At 38.1% G+C, this 17500-nt stretch overlaps 2 protein-coding genes across 2 annotated transcripts; both read right to left on the reverse strand.

Moving 5' to 3' along the window:
• Nucleotides 1-2152: 2152 nt before the first annotated feature.
• On the reverse strand, nucleotides 2153-11870 carry LOC143034147 (glutamate-gated chloride channel alpha-like). The gene is made up of 6 exons (XM_076200092.1): nucleotides 11786-11870; nucleotides 8020-8123; nucleotides 7221-7325; nucleotides 6730-6900; nucleotides 3851-4048; nucleotides 2153-2331 (listed from the first exon to the last, which is right to left on the reverse strand). The coding sequence occupies exons 2-6, from the start codon at nucleotides 8068-8070 to the stop codon at nucleotides 2167-2169; spliced, it is 690 nt and encodes a 229-aa protein (XP_076056207.1). The 5' UTR covers nucleotides 8071-8123; nucleotides 11786-11870; the 3' UTR covers nucleotides 2153-2166.
• Nucleotides 11440-16175, reverse strand: LOC143034229 (uncharacterized). The gene is made up of 6 exons (XM_076200166.1): nucleotides 15981-16175; nucleotides 14194-15053; nucleotides 13824-14095; nucleotides 13376-13499; nucleotides 11786-11924; nucleotides 11440-11477 (listed from the first exon to the last, which is right to left on the reverse strand). The coding sequence occupies exons 1-6, from the start codon at nucleotides 16129-16131 to the stop codon at nucleotides 11440-11442; spliced, it is 1584 nt and encodes a 527-aa protein (XP_076056281.1). The 5' UTR covers nucleotides 16132-16175.
• Nucleotides 16176-17500: the final 1325 nt, after the last annotated feature.

Raw genomic sequence — 17500 nt, forward strand, 5'->3', positions numbered from 1 at the left:
GGTATACACCAAGAGACGCTTCTCGTGCTGACGGGGAGAGAACGATCGTCAACCCGGGCGACAACCACTCACCGAAACAGTTGACGGTTGTGTGTGTGTGTGTGTGTGTTGATTCACTATGGTCTTGGATCACGTGTTGGAACACATGATCGACAGTTTAACTAACCTCCCGGATGAGAATTCAGAGCTCCGTTTACCGATCTATGGTTAATGCAATGACCTTACACGCACACACATACTCCCAACTCCCCGCCCACGAGAGTTGGAATAACAACTCGCAGCGCAGCGATACTGAAATTTTTTCAGCCCTGGGCCGGATTCGAACCCAGGGACGAGAACTCTAACCACTGCGCCACGAGATGTGTGTGTGTGTGATACCATTATGAGTGATGGACCATTTGTTAGTATGATTGATGGTTTGTGTCATGTCAATAGGATAATAAGAGATGTAGGGTGAATCACGATGTATATTTTGCATAAACAGATATTTACATACCTCTGCTTTTGATGAAGTTTTTGCATACATCCTCTAAAACTAAAGTTGAATATTTTTAGAAAAGGGAAATTTTCGTGATGCACATATATATATATATATATATATATATGTGTATGTGTGTGTGTGTATGTATTTGTGTGTATATGTGTGTGTGTGCGTGTGTGTATGTGTGTGTTTGTGTGTATGTGTGTGTGTGTGTGTGTGTGTGCGTGTGTGTGTATGTGCTCTAAATTAGCCTAGTGGGTTTTTTTCTAGTTTATATTTTCTAGGTCGACGAAGATACTATTATGAAATGAAATTGTAAAAACCTATGACTACCTTCAAGCTTCGTGAATGTGCGCAAATAATATTCTGTAAGTAGGTGATGTGATTTTTTTTTTTTCACGAGTACAATGATTTATCACTTATTTCATGAAGATTGGAGAAAGTCTAGTCATATTGTTTTTGCTACTTGCTTTGACTTTTGCGATCCAAAGTGAGTAGCATGCTACTGACTCTTGCTGTTGGGAAATGGGAATAGCATGCTGGGAAGAACCAACAGCAAGTTTGATGCTCACTTGTGTGTTCAAATGAACCACAATTTCTGGATTTTATATATAAGATATAAATAGATTTGAACATGCATATGATTGTTTATATTTGATTTTTTCATTTTCTATCTTTGATTGTCACTATACACTTATTCAAGCATTAAACATAGTTTGGCGGGAAGCTTTATGTTTTTGTTAGCCGCTAGCCAAAATGTCACCAGCAAAATATTCCCTGTGTGACGGATACGCAAGAGTTTGCTAACAAAGTAAATAGCAAAAGCGAGTAGCATGCTAGTGTGAAATGCCTATTATGCTGCCACCTTTACACGAGAGTCCAAAAATCACAAAAAGTTCACCGTAATTCGCAAATTAGGTGTGCAAATGTCCACAGACTTCTACATATAGGCACAAATGTTAAAGTAAATATATTTCTAGTGACTGATCTTATACTAGATCAATGTATCTTTATTTTCATAGTCCCCCATTCATTTCTGTTACTACTTTATTTCATAATGATGCTTTCATGGAGATTGTTATTATTATTTTATTATTATTATTATTATTCTCAGGCTACAAAAGATATCAAATGAAACAGTTTACATAAGGACATAAGAATGGAGGAGACTGCAAGAGACCATAAGGCCCACACTCGGCAGTTCCATATCCCTTACCACCTGTCACTCCTATCCATATATAGGTATTTAGATAAATACCTAAGTAAGATGCTGTAATGATTATAATTTATGTTATATTATTTGTTTTTGTTTTGTTATAATTTGTCTGTCTGATTTTCATTTATTATTAGTTATATGTCAATTTATAATCATTTACTATTTACCTTTTTGTTTGTTATTCAACTATACCTATGCATTTATTTATGTATTTTATTTGTTATTTACATTATAGTTTTAATTTATTATTAATATTTTTTTTTTTTTGCATCCGACCTAGATATGGATCAAAAGGTCTCCTGTCGGCATGCTCCGCCTTTGTAATCCTTTGTAATAGTTATCTCATTTTCAACAAACCCTTTGTTTCCGCGGTCACTACATTGTTACTAAGTCTACATACATATATTGATAAGATAGAGCAGTGCCTCCTTTGCCTGGGTGGACTTGTCGGACTTCAGTCAAATCTGTCTTATATCGCGCCCCTGACGAAGCTCCAATAGACGGCGTTGAAGATGATGAAGGAAAGAGGTACGATAACACGCATGATAGTGATTGTCATGTTGGCAATTGGCTGGTTGCCAAACCATCCCTGAAAAGATGTTTTCAAGGTTCTGTCTGAACCAATAGGTGAAACCTGAGGAAAAAGAGCGCAAAGTAAGCATCAAGGGTTATCATATCTATAAAATATATATATCTTTTTTCATGGTTAACGTAAGGTATACATCAGTGATTCCCAACCTTTTTTTTTCGGGCGCGACCTTAAATCTAAAGGTTAAATCTTAAAGCTTGGCCTTGCCTGACGCACCAAAATGTGTGTACATTTAGTTTTAGCTTTATGGATTTTATCTATATTGCTAAGTCCCACACTATGAAAAAAATATTGGGACAAAAATATATATATTTTTTATTAAAAATATACTTTATATATTTTTCGCTATACTCACGTTATACTGAATTCTCCGACATAGCGGTTCAGAGTGTCAGGGAATAGTTCGTCAATTAGACTCCTCGCTGTCTGCTCGGCGAACTAATATTGGACGCGAATACAAACGCTCCTCTACTTGCGAACATACGAGTTACGAACGTTCGACTTACGAACTTTGAAGACGAACCTCAAGCCTCTATTAATAAGTTTCAAAGGTAAAAATCCAAAACTGAATATTAGTATTACATTTAATTTTTGTGTTATGTACCATTAGTAATGTGTTTTAGGACAAGAAAACATGTATTGGCTATGTATCATACTTTTTATGCATGTAGATTTGAGTACCTTTACAATTATGTTGAAATAACGACTCACGAATATTTCGAGTTACGAACCAAGATCTAAGAATATAAGGTCTAATCACTTCCGACCGAATTTCGAGGGAGTTGGCGCAGCGAGCCCGTGAACGTCACCTGGCTGTTCAAAGTGGGGTTAGCGGGTCCCTATAGCTGTCCAGTTGAAGTTGGTCCCGTCGTACGAAAATGACGTCGCCTTCGCTCGCACCGCTCCAATCAATTAGTTATATTCTGACAAATATTATATAAAATATATATATAAATATATATAAATATATATAAAATATTATAGTTCCTGTCTATATATATGAATATATAATATATATGATATATAATATATATATATATATAAAATATAAAATATTATAGTTCCTGTCTTCCTTGGCGTTTCACAGTTTTCTTCAGTGTATCACAAAGAGAAAATGGACGCATCCAAACTACGTCAGAAGCTGCGCAGAACTGACACAGCGGTTAGACCTGTTTACTTAGACCTTGTTACGAACGACCTTCCGGAACGTAACTCGTTCGTATGATGAGGAATGTTTGTAATCGTATGACGTATTGTATACCAATGCTTTATCATTACAACTAAGCTACTTTTGTTAATATTAAAGAAAAAAATGCACCACTGGAATATTACTCAATTTTACTTTCCTTTAAGAGTATTTTGAAAATTTGCCTTTATTTATTCATATTATATTATATTTATTAATTATTATTATTATTATTATTATTATTATCATTATTATTATTTTCAATACCATCCAATGACCCTCAGAAACATCCTCGCGAACCTCATTTGAGTCGCTACCTTCATGGGGCTGGGAACCACTAGTATACATGAAAATTACGCTGCTGGTATGTACATGAACCTTGTTCACATGTAGCTGAACATCATCTATGTAGTCCGTGAAGATGTGCGCTATGATGATGAGTACAAGGATGGTAATACAATACAGAAGCCACACATCTATTGCTTTCAAGTATGATGTCTTAGGAAGGGATGCGGCCGTCTGTGTATACAATGAAGTCAAGACAAGTAGCGTGGTCAGAGCCATAATGGATCGGACCTGAAAAAATTCATTGACGTCAGTTTCATATTTTTTGAAGGGTATCAAAACGACATTTACATGATTCAAAGTTTTGTCACTAGTCTTACTAAACATCATATGATCACCTAACACTAATTGTGCGGAATGGCAAAATGATCACTTAAATCAATTAGATATTCAAGAAGATTTAGATAAATTACAGCAATGGTCTGAAAAGTGGCTAATGAAATATAACACAAGTAAATGCAAGGTAATGCACATAGGTAAAAATAACAGTAAGTACGATTACAAGTTATTTGGAAATTCGTTAACAAAAGTGGATAGTGAAAAAGACCGAGGCGCAATTATCAGTAACGATCTCAAATCATCCAAGCAGTGTATTTCAGCCTCTGAGAAAGCAAATAAGATTCTGGGACTGATTGCGCGATCTTTTGATTTCAAAAGTCCATCACTCATTAACAAGCTATATAAATCGTTAGTTCGTCCACATTTGGAATATGCTGTTTCCGTATGGTCACCGAATCTCATTAAAGACATTGACAGACTGGAAAAAGTACAACGGCGAGCCACAAAACTGATTCCAAATATAAAGAATAAATCATTCGAAAATCGACTAAAACATATGAATCTGTTTTTCCTAAAAAAGCGTAGACTCAGAGGTGATTTGATACAGGTCTTTAAAATTCTAAAGGGAATTGACAACATCAAAAGTGACAAAATTTTCACATAGAATGAGAACCAGACAAGAAACAATGGTCTCAAACTGTCCGGAAATAGATTAAATTTGGAAGTAGGTATAAACAACTTCGCCAACCGTGTAGTTAATGAATGGAATAAACTTCCTGCACAGGCAGTGCAATGTAGTTCAGTTCGAAGCTTTAAGAATCATTTAGATAAACACCTAAGCAAGATGCTGTAATGATTATAATTTATTTCATATTATTTGTTTTTGTTTTGTTATCATTTGTCTGTTTTGATTTTAATTTACTATTAGTTATATGTCAATTCATTATTATTTACTATTTACCTGTTTGCTTATTATCTAACTATACCTATGCATTTATTTATGTACTTTATTTGTTATTTACATTATCATAGTTTTTATTTATTGATTTATTATTATGATTTTTTTTCGCATCCGACCTAGATATGGACCAAAAGGTCTCCTGTCGGCATGCTCCGCCTTTGTAATCCTTTGTAATTGAAATATGGGCTGATAAATCGTCTTTCATTTTGCACTATAGATTTTGCTATCTATAACGACAGATTAAAAAAAAAAAAAAAAAAAAAAAAAAAAAAATAATATCATAACATTAAGTATTGTTAAGGAATTTAAGATGATGTTCACCAAGGGATAGTTTACCAAGAATAAAATATCACATAAGAACCGTTAGTGCTATGCTCTGTTGAGGAAGTATAATAGAATTAATTGTACAATTCCATCCCTATTTCTTAATTAATTTGAAAGCTTAGCAATTTCATTCTAATTACTAGAAATCAGTCTTGTGAAACTCATTACTGATCTATTTTATAATAACATGAATGATCTTCTCACTCTCATGTTTACTACAGAAGTCACAGGACCAATTGCTGAATATCAAGGAAGTTAATTATTCTATGACACTTCAAATTATACATATATCAAGACGACTGTAAGATCTACAAGTGGAGCTACAGTTGCGTGTATTTTTCCCTTTACTAATGCTGAAGCTAATCAACCCATCTTGGTTTTCACTTGACTTTAAAGTCCTCATAATTTCTAACTGATCTGTCACTCAGGCCTTCCACCGTGTCAACTCCATGTGGAGACAACCTTTATTAGTACGAGTTTCGTTTCATACAGCGCTATCAAGGTCATGCATTTGATATAGCTGTAACAAGCGAGACGTCGTAATAATAAGAGCTCCATCCTTACATGACGTTTCTTTTGGTAGGTATAAAATTTGTACATCTGTACATCAGAAACGAAGACCCTCTACAAAATTATTACAAGATTTTTATTGTAGGATTGTTAGAGACAGAGACCAACAAAAACATTAGTTTAAACGCGTAGACATCGGTTACGTCAGCCAATCATTGTCACAAGAATTTTCTTTGAAAATCAAGCTGCAGCTGTAAGTTTATGTCATAACAAAACGCAACTATTTTTTTTAAAGAAAATAATCAACGATAAATTCAAAAGTAGCTTAATGCCTTTTTTTCTTTTTACAAGTTTTGTACTTAATAAAACATTAAAAAATCACATGTAATAATGTTCAGCGCTACTTAAGCTCTAAAAGTCTAATGGTCTCGCATTTGCTTCGTTGTTCGTTCGAAATCCGCACCTCTTTCCGATTCCATATAAAGAGTGTTATTTGCCCCCACAGTCCAAGCGCACAAAGCAAAGGTGACGGCTATCTCTTCAAAAACTTTAATCAAACTTCAAATGTAGCATTTCGAAACATTAGACTGCAGCGAAAGCTTACACGAAAAAGTAAATCCACATTTCAATGTAGTTGTCTTTTTTAACATTTCTTACCCAGGAGATTACCATAGTGCAGAAAACACATGTAATGTTTTACATATTCTCCGCCATTATCTTCACAGAAAGTAACAAACTGTTGTACTTACCTTTCGGTATGGAATTTGGTCATATGCAGACCATTTCCCTCTTTGTAATGGATGAATAATAGTTTCAGAAATTTTATTTCTTAACTGACCTGAAGCATAGCAAGTCTGATGTAGAGAGTGCCATATCCCACAATGATGAGAAGGACGGTTGGGAGGTAGGTCGACGTCAGGTGAAATGCGTAACGACGCTTCAGTTCTACTCGAACGTCGGCTGTCGATTGGGTCGTATTGAGTCTCGAAGTGATCGACATTTCCCCCACCTGGGGCAGAGAATTGTCGTCTCTGTCTAATTGTTGGTATGACAGCCTCACGTCACACAGTCTCATACACACACACACACACACACACACACACACACCATTCCGTCCATAGTGAACATTATTAACTCAATTTAGTCTAGTCCTAAAATTGACTTAAATTGTACATTATTAGTGTATCACGGTATCACTGTCAACTCAATAAACCAAATATTATTATTATTATTATTATTATTATTATTATTATTATTATCATTATTACACAAACACAACTCAAACTACGTCTTGTGATTGACAGTTGAGTTACGGGATGGGATCCCTACCTCAACTTCGGTTAACATGCGTTCGCCTAAGTAGGCCACCACCAAGTTGTTGAAGTGGAGATACTCTACTGAAGCCGACGACATGACGACAGGGATCTGACACACCTGAATGGGAAGAGCACCAATCAGCTACTTTCTTTGAACAAATTTAGGTTCAAGAAAGAAATAGGCAAGAACTGGTTTACTAACAGTGATTAATAAATCAATCAATCAAATCAGCCATCATGAGTCCACTGCTGAACACAGGCCTCCTTTATAGCATTCCATGAATCATACGACCGTGCCATCCTCTGCCACATCACTCCCTCCTGCAAACTTCTCGATCTCGTCTCTCCACCTTCTGTCTGGTCTCCCTCTTCCACGCTTCTCATCTCGCGGCGTCCATTCAGTAACACACTTGCTCCATCGCTCATCAGTCGTTCACACTAACTTACCTGCCCAATTCCACTTCCTCCCTTTCACCGCCTCCACAATATATTCCATTCTATTCTGCTCTCTCACCCAACTTGCTCTCTTTCGGTCTCTCAGTGGAATAGACTTAATGACCATGTCGTGAGCGCTGAAATAACTGCTTGTTTTAAGAGAAGTTGAGATAACTTTATGGGTAGTGATGAAAGGTGGTGAGATGTAAGGGTCTTGGAAATGCCTAGTGTAGGCCTTATGGTCTCTTGCAGTCTCTTCCATTCTTACGTTCTTATGCTACAACTTATTGTGATATTTCAAATTAACAGTGTGGCTCTGAGATTACTAAGTCCATGCCATTTACGGATACTGATTTGGTCACCAATCTTAGATTCACCTGCACGTCGAATGGATAATATAGAAGTTGCATGTTGCACGAAAAGGGCATCGAAATCTTCCACACCAGGTTGAAAGTTCCATCCTCTCCTCGAAATACTTGATCTGAAAAGATATTAATTCAATTACTTGTCGGGTGGCTTTCCTGAAGAAAGACTCGATGGAATTAAGATCCCATACTGTACCATGCGAGTGTCATTGGGGAATGATTAGGTCAAGTTCCAGAACTACCCTTTAATATAGTCAGCGTGGAAGAACGGTAACGTCCTAGCCTTGTTGGATGGGTCTTCTAAAGAGAGACCCAATTAAATTAAGATCATACTCATATTGTACCATGCAAGTGTCATTGGTAAATGATAAGGTCAAGTTTCAGATCCATCCTTGTATAAGATCACAGTGGAACAACGGCAACGTCCTTGCTTTGTGGTAGGGATCGCACAGCTAAAGGTTTGAGTCCCGTTGGTAGAGTTTGTCATTTAATTTATGTAAATGTTCACATGCATCCATACATACTCGTTCTTGTCTCAGAGAAGGAACATGATTATCAGTCTTGCAAAAATGTACATCGAAGGGTACTACTTCCCTGGCACATCATAATAAAAGTATTAAGAGTCATCTGTATATAATTTTTGTTCCTTTTTGGTGGAAGGTAATTTGAGAGTGGGGGATAGATGGAGAAATGAAAAGGACAGAAGGTAGGGAGGTACTTAAAGTAAACTGCTTAAAGGAGAAGGAAGTACAAGAAGAAGCTGAGAGAAGAATGGGTGGGAGTGAAGGATAGAGTAGAACTAGGAGTGGAGGAGGAATGGGAATGTTTCAAAAAAGCAGTCACAAGGTGTGCAAAGATGGTGTGTGGAACAAGGAGGACAGTAGGAAATAAAAGGAAGGATAATGAGTGATGGGATGAGGAAGCAAAGAAAATTGTAGAAGAAAAGAAACGAGCATTCACATATTGGTTACAAAATAGGACGAGAGAATCGTATGAGAGGTATTAAGAAAAGAGAAGAGATGTATAGCATAAGATAAAGGAGGCAAAAAAAAAAAAAAAGCAGACATGAAATAGGGTAAGAGTATGACAATTTTTTTTAGGGTAATAGAAATATATTTTGGAAGAAAATTAAGAGAGGAAGGGGAGGTGAATGACAGTGATGAATGAGGAAAATGGAGGAGAAATAAGGGAAGATGAGGTGAAAGCAGTTATCAAAATGATGAGAGCAGATAAGGCACCTGGGTTAGACGGGTGTCATGCGGAGTGTCTAAAAAGGGAGGTACAGTGATGGTGGACTGGCTGGTGAGGTTGTTTGATATTTGTCTAAAAGATGATAGAGTGCCGGAGGACTGGAGGAGCTCCTGTATAGTTCCGCTTTACAAGGGGAAAGGGGACAAGTGTGAGTGTAGTAGTTTCAGGTGGATCAGTTTATTGAGTGCAGTTGGAAAGGCTTATGGGAGGGTTTTGAGTGAGAGGATTAGTAAAGGTATAGAGCGAGTAATTGGTGAAGAACAGCGTGAGATTAAGACAGGGAGGAGTTGCGTGGATCAGAGTTTTGTGGTAAGGCAGACATGTTAAAAAGCTTTAGGAAAAGGTAAGGATGTTTTTTGGGTAGACAGGAAGGTACTGTGGAAGGTATTGCAGGTATATGGGGTAGGAGGAAAGCTGTTGAAAGCAGTCAAGAGTTTTAAAGGGAGTAGTAGAGCCTGTGTTAGAATTAGAAATGGAGAGAGTGAGTGGACTGAGGTAAAGTTAGGACTGCGACAGGGATGTGTCATGTCGTCTTGGCTGTTCAATTTATACATGGATAGGGTGGTGCGAGAGATAAATGCGAGGGTAATGGACCGGGAATTGGAGATGGTTAAAGAAAATGGATAAAAATGGAAGATAAGCCATTGTTGTTTGCTGACGACACTGCTTGTAGCAGGATCAGAAGAGGGATTAAGGATGTTAGTGATGGAGTTTGGGAAGGTGTGCGAAAGAATGAAGCTGAAGATAAGTGTGGGTAAAAGTAAAGTGATGAGATGTACAAGGGGAGAAAGTGACAGGAAATTGGAAGCGAGTATTAAAAGAGAGAGGCTAGAGAAAGTGGATAGCTTTAGATACTTGGGGGCGAATGTGGCGGGAAAGGGAGGAGTGGAGGTAAAATGTAGATTGAGAGAAGCAAATAAAGGCCTTGGGGGATTAAAAACTATAAGGATAAATAAACATTTGGGAATGGATGCTAAGAGGAGATTGTATGAGGGCGTGTTTGTGCCAACAGCACTGTATGGTGCAGAAACATGGAACATAAGAGAGGAAGAGAAGAAAAGTTTAAAATGTTTGAGATGAAATGCCTGAGAAGTATGGTGGGGGTTACTAGGATGGATAGAGTAGGAAACCAGGAGGTGAAGAGGAGAGCGGTGGTGAAAAGGGAGCTGGGAGATAGGGTGGATGAAAAAACAGTGGGATCGTTTGGACACATTGAAAGAATGAGTGAAGAAAGATTAGTAAAAGAGGTGTGGAAGGCAGAGGTGGGGAGAGTGAACACGAAGGGGCGACCAAGGATGAGATGGATGGATGAGGTAAAAGGGGCATCGGGAAAGAGGGGAATGTCTGTTGAGGAGGGGCGGGAGAAGACAGAAGATAAGGGTGAATGGAGAATGGTTGTGTATGGATGATGTTGTGGTGCATGGAAGGGGGGTGAGGGAGTATGTGTGAATGATATTTTGACTCAGCCCGAAGGGATTTCTCCCCGTCTTCTCTTTTTCTCTATGAGAGGAAGAGGGTGGGGGGGTCGCCGATTAAATGAAGCGGCCTTGCTGTGGATGTGCTATGTCTTGCTACATTGCTTCTGACCCAGGGCAGTGGGCGAGATGCATGGATGACCCGTCATCCAGGAGGAGCATAGAAAAGAGGGAGGGAGGAGGGTGAATGGGAGTGGAGTATGTGGGGATGAAATGGGTGGGAGTGGAATTGTGCCTTTGAATTTGGCTACCTCTCTTGTAAGGGGGAAAAAGCCCTTGGTATAATATGTATGCATGTAAAAGTGTAACTTGCGAAAAAGTAACTATGAGGTAACTCGTAGCAATAGGAGTTGGAGAAATAGTTTAATAGCGTTTAACGATTTACAATGATAATATCTGACAGTAAAAAAATTAGTTTTCTTATTGTTACTTATTAAGAGATTTTTGGTCTTGAGGGCACTGTCATGATTTCATCATTCTGATGAATACCTTTTGATATTCGATCTTAGTAAAGAGACGACAAATGTTGGTAGTAAGGTAAATTGATTAATTTAGCAATATTTATAGTTCTAGATCACATTACATGCAAAAGACAATATATATATATATACATACATATATATATATATATGTAAATATATATATATATATATATATATATATATATATATATATCTGAAGGGGATTTCTGGGGGATTTTCGTCCATCAAAGACATCTTCGTTCATCTTTCATGTAATCTGCTCCTTTAAGCCCCAGTCACACTATTACGATTCTCGTCAAATGTGAATTTGAAAAACTGGAGAACGACTTCGCTTACAGTCTTCTAGACTTCCCTAAGGACAATCTAACAATATGTCTAATATTCGTATAGGTTTAACTTCTTTTAGTTCGTCATTCAGCTTCTTCACATATGACGCAAAGGTGATTTGATATTTGGAGATTCGAAAAATAAAAGAGTCACCAAAGTCGTTTCTGCTCAAACAAACTCGAGTCGTGTATGTGTGACAGGGGTTTTACTCTCTGTGAAGAAGGGACTGAATACTGTACTTACCTTGCAAAGGACGCGAAAGGTCATCAGCTATGGGCGATCCTTTCCTTATGATGGTGAAAGTCTCAAGGCGAACTCTGAGGATGTCATTCCCTGAGGGGAAATTCATCGATGGGCGCCAAACAGATTTGCCATCACGAACCTGGGCGAGTGAAAGCAAAAATTACGCTGGAGGCTCGAATGTAATCATATTTTCCCAAAGTCTATAAAGATGAGAATCGGTAAGGGGAACCTGTCCCTGGTAACCTCATAATTATTTCACAAATGGTACAAATAAATGTTTTTACTGCATGCGGTAAATACACACTAAGGAAACAACAGGTCTAGACGTTATGTAATATTTGCCGCATAGAAATAAAACAATCAAAAGTACGTACATATGCTTACTTACTACAATGATTCCCCGTATAAGGTATTGACAGCATGTTTTATGCATTTGATATTTTAGGGAATTCAGTGACGTCCCTACTGACCACAGTTACGCAGATTTTTTCATGATTTGAGATTGAGGGTCACGTTTAACTTTGACTATCCCTGATCTGCCTTAAATCTCCTTTTACCACCTCTATGACTTCATAGCATCGGCGCAATATTGTGACTTGTCTTCTCTTGTCTTGTCTTGTCTTGTGTTTTAGTTTTGGTGTTAACACCAAGGCTAATTTGGGGGATACACATCCATATGTATGATGAGAATTGCATGTGATATTTTTATATGTTGGAATGGTTGTGAATGAAGACTGAAATCAGTATAATCAGTTCGACCACACTGATTAAGTCCTAGCAAATATATGCGACACTGGTTTACCGCACCTCTGGTGTCCGCCATTATGGAAAGGGGTTGGAAAGCCATGAAACTATTTGTGACACAATAATCTTGAAAAAAAAAATATACAAAACAAAAATATAGGTCTGATGACAAGTAGAATTTCCCAGAAAATATGGTAAAACCATTTGAGTTTCAATGCACCGCAAAAAAATATTCAGTTGCTGATTGCTTATATTTTATTTCATGACACCTAAACCGTAGGACATTAAAGTATATTAAAGTGTTTGTTTGCTCCTAGAGCACTGTAAAAAGGCTATTATGTTGTTTCATCGGTGATATAATATTTTGGCACTTGTTTTATATGGAAAAAGATTGCTCTGATCAAAATTAAAAAGGGGACATATTGTGTAGCAGGGTAGGCTGGATCTAAATTGGACACACTTAGATTTAATTAGGATATAGGCAAGAGCTGGTTTGCCAACAAAATTGTTAACAAATGGATTAGACTTAGTAACCATGTAGTGAGCGCTGAATCTGTTGGTTGGTTTAAAAGAAGACGGATAGGTATGAAAAGGTGGTAAGGGACAGGGAACTACCTAGTGCAGGCCTTATGGTCTCTTGTAGTCTCCTCCATTCTTATATTTTTATGTTCTTATACAAGATGAATCACTTTAAATTCCTTAACATAGCACAAAAATGCCTATGATGTCTAGTCTTATACTGACATCAGTAGGAGTACAACTGTGGTTAAAACAAGTACAGCGTATGAACATTTAGCATGAAAAAGTTGACTAACTTACGCAAATGAAAAAGGATGGAGTACCAACCTGAACAACGTTGATCTTTGGAGGAGACTTCAGGTTAAGGTAGTTAGACCTCGGCTCCGTCCAGCTGAGAACCACTGAGAAGTCTAGCGTGACTTCCATGTTCAGGGTATCGATCTTGCTGAACCTTTGAATGAAATAGTTTAATGTAGTACAGAAAACAATGGGTCTTGCGGTAGCCCAGTGCATTCTGTATCGAACACATGGGCAGGTGGTCGTAAGTTCGGTCTCGCTGCGTGCATTTTAGATTGGTTCCCGACAGCCATTGTCAGGCGGGGAGGCGACCCAACATCGGCCTAAAAAATCCTAGCGGCTTGCCGCAACTGACAGGGCTTTGCCCTGCCAGGGGTTTTTCACTTCCCACATCGTGGAAATGGGATGGTGAGTACGAGAAATAACCCAAGGTTGGTGATCTAAAAGAAGGGGTCAAGTTGAAAACACCCAGACCCACCTGTCCATGATGACAGCCAAACCGACTGGGGCAGACTGTTGTCCTTGGTTGGTGGGAGGTGGGGGAAGGTTGGGACGATACCCCGGTGCCAAAACTACGTTTTCGCACCCATCTTCATCACTACCATCACTGCAGTCATTACGAAGGTTGCAGCGGCGATCAGAAGAAATACATGAACCGTCGTTACATGTATATTCAAATGTGTGGTCACATGATGTTAGAGAAAAGGTGTGGGAATCGCCAACATTCGCTGCACAAATTGTTTTATTCACCTGGAGAATATATTGAAATTAGTGTTATTGAAAAAAAAAACTACTGATATAAGACTTATTCAGTTATCGCTAGTTTGGTTCCCGTGTAATAGACTTACCAATACGTTCCACATGCCAACCCCCATTGGGTAACTCGTTGGTTCGGGCACATCCTTAGTAGCCACCTCTGTGCTGGTGTAAAGGTCCTCGAGTATCCATTTCTGTTCTTGGAACTTGATCTGGTAATTGTATAGACCCCGCCAGAAGGGCTTATTGTTCACATAACCCATAAAGGAAAACTCATACTGATACTTGCTCTCTTCACACAAACCCCGCAATGTGAAGGAGACAGGCTTTTCCGACATGCACGCGACGCAGAACAAATTAGAAGTGCCGCAGTTCCAGTCACTCCAGCCACCTCGCAACAGTTCCACAATGGCACAGTTCTCGGTTATTCCTCCATCTGGTTGCTGGTTCCGGAAAGACGAGTAGGTCCACGGCTTACTTGGTCTTCCCTTCCCCGGAAAGGTGATCCACTCCCCTTCTGTGTCGAGGTCATGGATACCAATCCACAGAGCACCTCGGGCACCGCAGGACTCCGCAAACTGTTCCGCAGTTGTTGCCAACCTTTGGTTCTGTTTATCATCCCCTGGAACCGCCACGTCAGTCCCAAATGTATTACACAAGTACTTGGATGCCTCAATAGTGCGAGTTTCCGGAAAAGTAAGAAAGTAGGGTTCTTCTCTTGGCTGACAAAGAGTTTCTAAAGCAACATCTTCCCTGTTAACTTTAGGCGTTTTGAACCAAGGGGCCTCGTCCCAGCTCACGATGTCACCTTGTAAGTCCGATGAACAGCGGGCGATGTCACGAATTTCTTCCTCTTTGAGTGCTCGGCCCCAGAAATTTACTTGTGTGATTTTGCCACTCAAGCTCTGGTACCAGTCAAAACCTCCTCCTGGGTAATCATCTTGGTCGTGACCTGTGTGAATGAGCATCATTGTACAAAACACTTATTTGATGAGTTTATGTCATACTAATCTGTCAAAAGGACAGTCAAAACCTCCTATCTTGGTCGTGACCTGTGTGGTGAGCTTATGTTACTCTAAACTAGGGTCGCCATTTTTTTTTTTTCACAGCGGGCCAGACATCTGAGAGAATGACGAGTACTTTTTCATAACAATTTTGTTTTAATACAATACAGTGAATATTATATATATATATATATATATATGTATATATATATATATATATATATGTATGTATATATATTTAATATAAATAAAAAATATATGTACAGTGTAGCAGTGGGCCGCATGAACTGATCTTACGGGCAGTAGTATGGTGACTCCTGCATTAAACTGATGTCTCAACAGTGACGTAACTTCAATATGGCAGGCATAGATGTCCGACACGCTACTAAACAGTTTGATATACTTATAAGTAAAAAAGACATTATTGATAGATCTCCTGAAAGACGCAGGAAAAGGAGTTCTTTGTAGATTACCTCAACTATATACCTAGTGTATGCAGCTTCTTTAGATACACACGTGGTTTAAAATACTAAATATTATCAACCTCTCCAATAGGAGTCATATTCTCGCGGGCAGCATCAGTTGCCTGATGTACGATGATTAGCTGATGCCCAATACTTGCTATATAGAATATAAAGTTACAGTTGTATTACTCGTTTTTTTCACTTTGAATATCAATAACCACAGAAAATATTGTCAAGCCAGTTCACAGAATATGAGGTCACTCAGTTACAACTACAAAATGAATATAATCAAGACGCCAATGAAAGGAATCCTAATATATCCACCCCCGCCTCATGGCGCGTGCATAGGCATCATCGTATGGACGGGGTTAAAAGTGCTTAAACAGTTAGTCCAACACTGATCAGACTGACCTAAAACTATCGTTCCATTGAGATAAAAGGGTCGTAAACTCTCAAACTGTTCTTCAGCCATCGCTTCTCCTTGGACATAAACCCTTCTGGTACTTGAAGGGTAATCGAACCAGAGGCAGATGTGGTACCAAACGTCTTGCTCCGAAGTCATCGTGGCAGAGAAGAATGACGAAAAGAGTGCGAAGCCAGTTTGCCAAGGACTTACATCTTAAAATATACAAAGAAAAAGAATATATATATATATATATATATATATATATATATATATATATATATATATATATATATATATATGTATATATATATACACAGTATTAGGAAATAACGAAACCGTTATCATGAATCCCGCACGTTATCATTTTGCGCCACGCGGACAATAGATTAAAAGCTCGCTACGGCTGGGTTTTATGATTTGAATTACGTCGCTGTTTATAACGGTTCATTCCGTAAATATAGGTAGTATGTTTTAGGCCATTTAAAATTCGTGAAGATAATTTCTACATAGAATTTGAACAAATTAAATGCATATGACTTGGTATATAGTACTTATGAACACTTTCATAGAATATACGTTGGGTGCTAGATATGATAAGTGAGGAGTAAAATGCAGGATCACACAAGTGTTGGTCCACTCCTGTATACTACAGTTAGGAAAATACAATCAGGTAAACAAATAAAACAAACACACACACAAATATAAATAGAGAGAAAGAGAGAGAGCATCATAGATAAGTACACTAAGTAACTTACCTGAATATATCTCGTTGGTGTACTTAGTACTAACGGCGTAACTGACAGGACTAGTCTTTCCGCGGAAGTAGAAAATGTAGGTTCGGTAGCAGAGTGTCAGAGACCTGAGGTAGGGGACGCCTTCCCACTCTGGATCAACCACTGACATAAAATCAATCATCAATATTAGCAGGTTCTTCGTAAAGACGAGGCTGGGAGACGTTTCCACTCTATTTCGGTGGTTTTGATAAAAGTAAGACCCATTTTATGGTAGCAGTTCTGACTGATTGGGTGGAGGTGTTGCCATAAAATGAGTTTAACATTTTTCTCGGACTTACTGAAACATAGTCTAGTTACAACTGAAAAGTAGCAGGATCAACAGCAGACAACTTCCTAACATAAACTTAATTCAAGTACATTTTTTCAAATGATGTCTTATTCTTTTAATCATATTCGGAATGAATTAACATTGAAACCATTATTTTCTGTTTTGAAAGAACTGTATAGTATACGAAAATAATTGTTTTAATGTTTTCTCCAAAAGGACTGTTGAAGCATTTGTAATATTTTGTTTTTGCATTCTTAAGATGGGTGTGGAAAAACACAAGAAAAAATGCGACAATTCTTTTTAGGAGGTTGTGCTGTCGTGAAGTAAGCAGGTATTGTTTAGATAAACCCGTTCGGAATACTTAGAACCATCCAAACTAGCAGACTAGTGGCAAATTTCACTCTTCAATAAAATAAGCCTTTCTAAGGCAAAGCAAATCAAGAAATAAAATCAGATTAGATTT

Source organism: Oratosquilla oratoria, chromosome 17, assembly GCF_046742065.1.
Source record: "Oratosquilla oratoria isolate Oo_2021 chromosome 17, ASM4674206v1, whole genome shotgun sequence".
NCBI lineage: Eukaryota > Metazoa > Arthropoda > Malacostraca > Stomatopoda > Squillidae > Oratosquilla > Oratosquilla oratoria.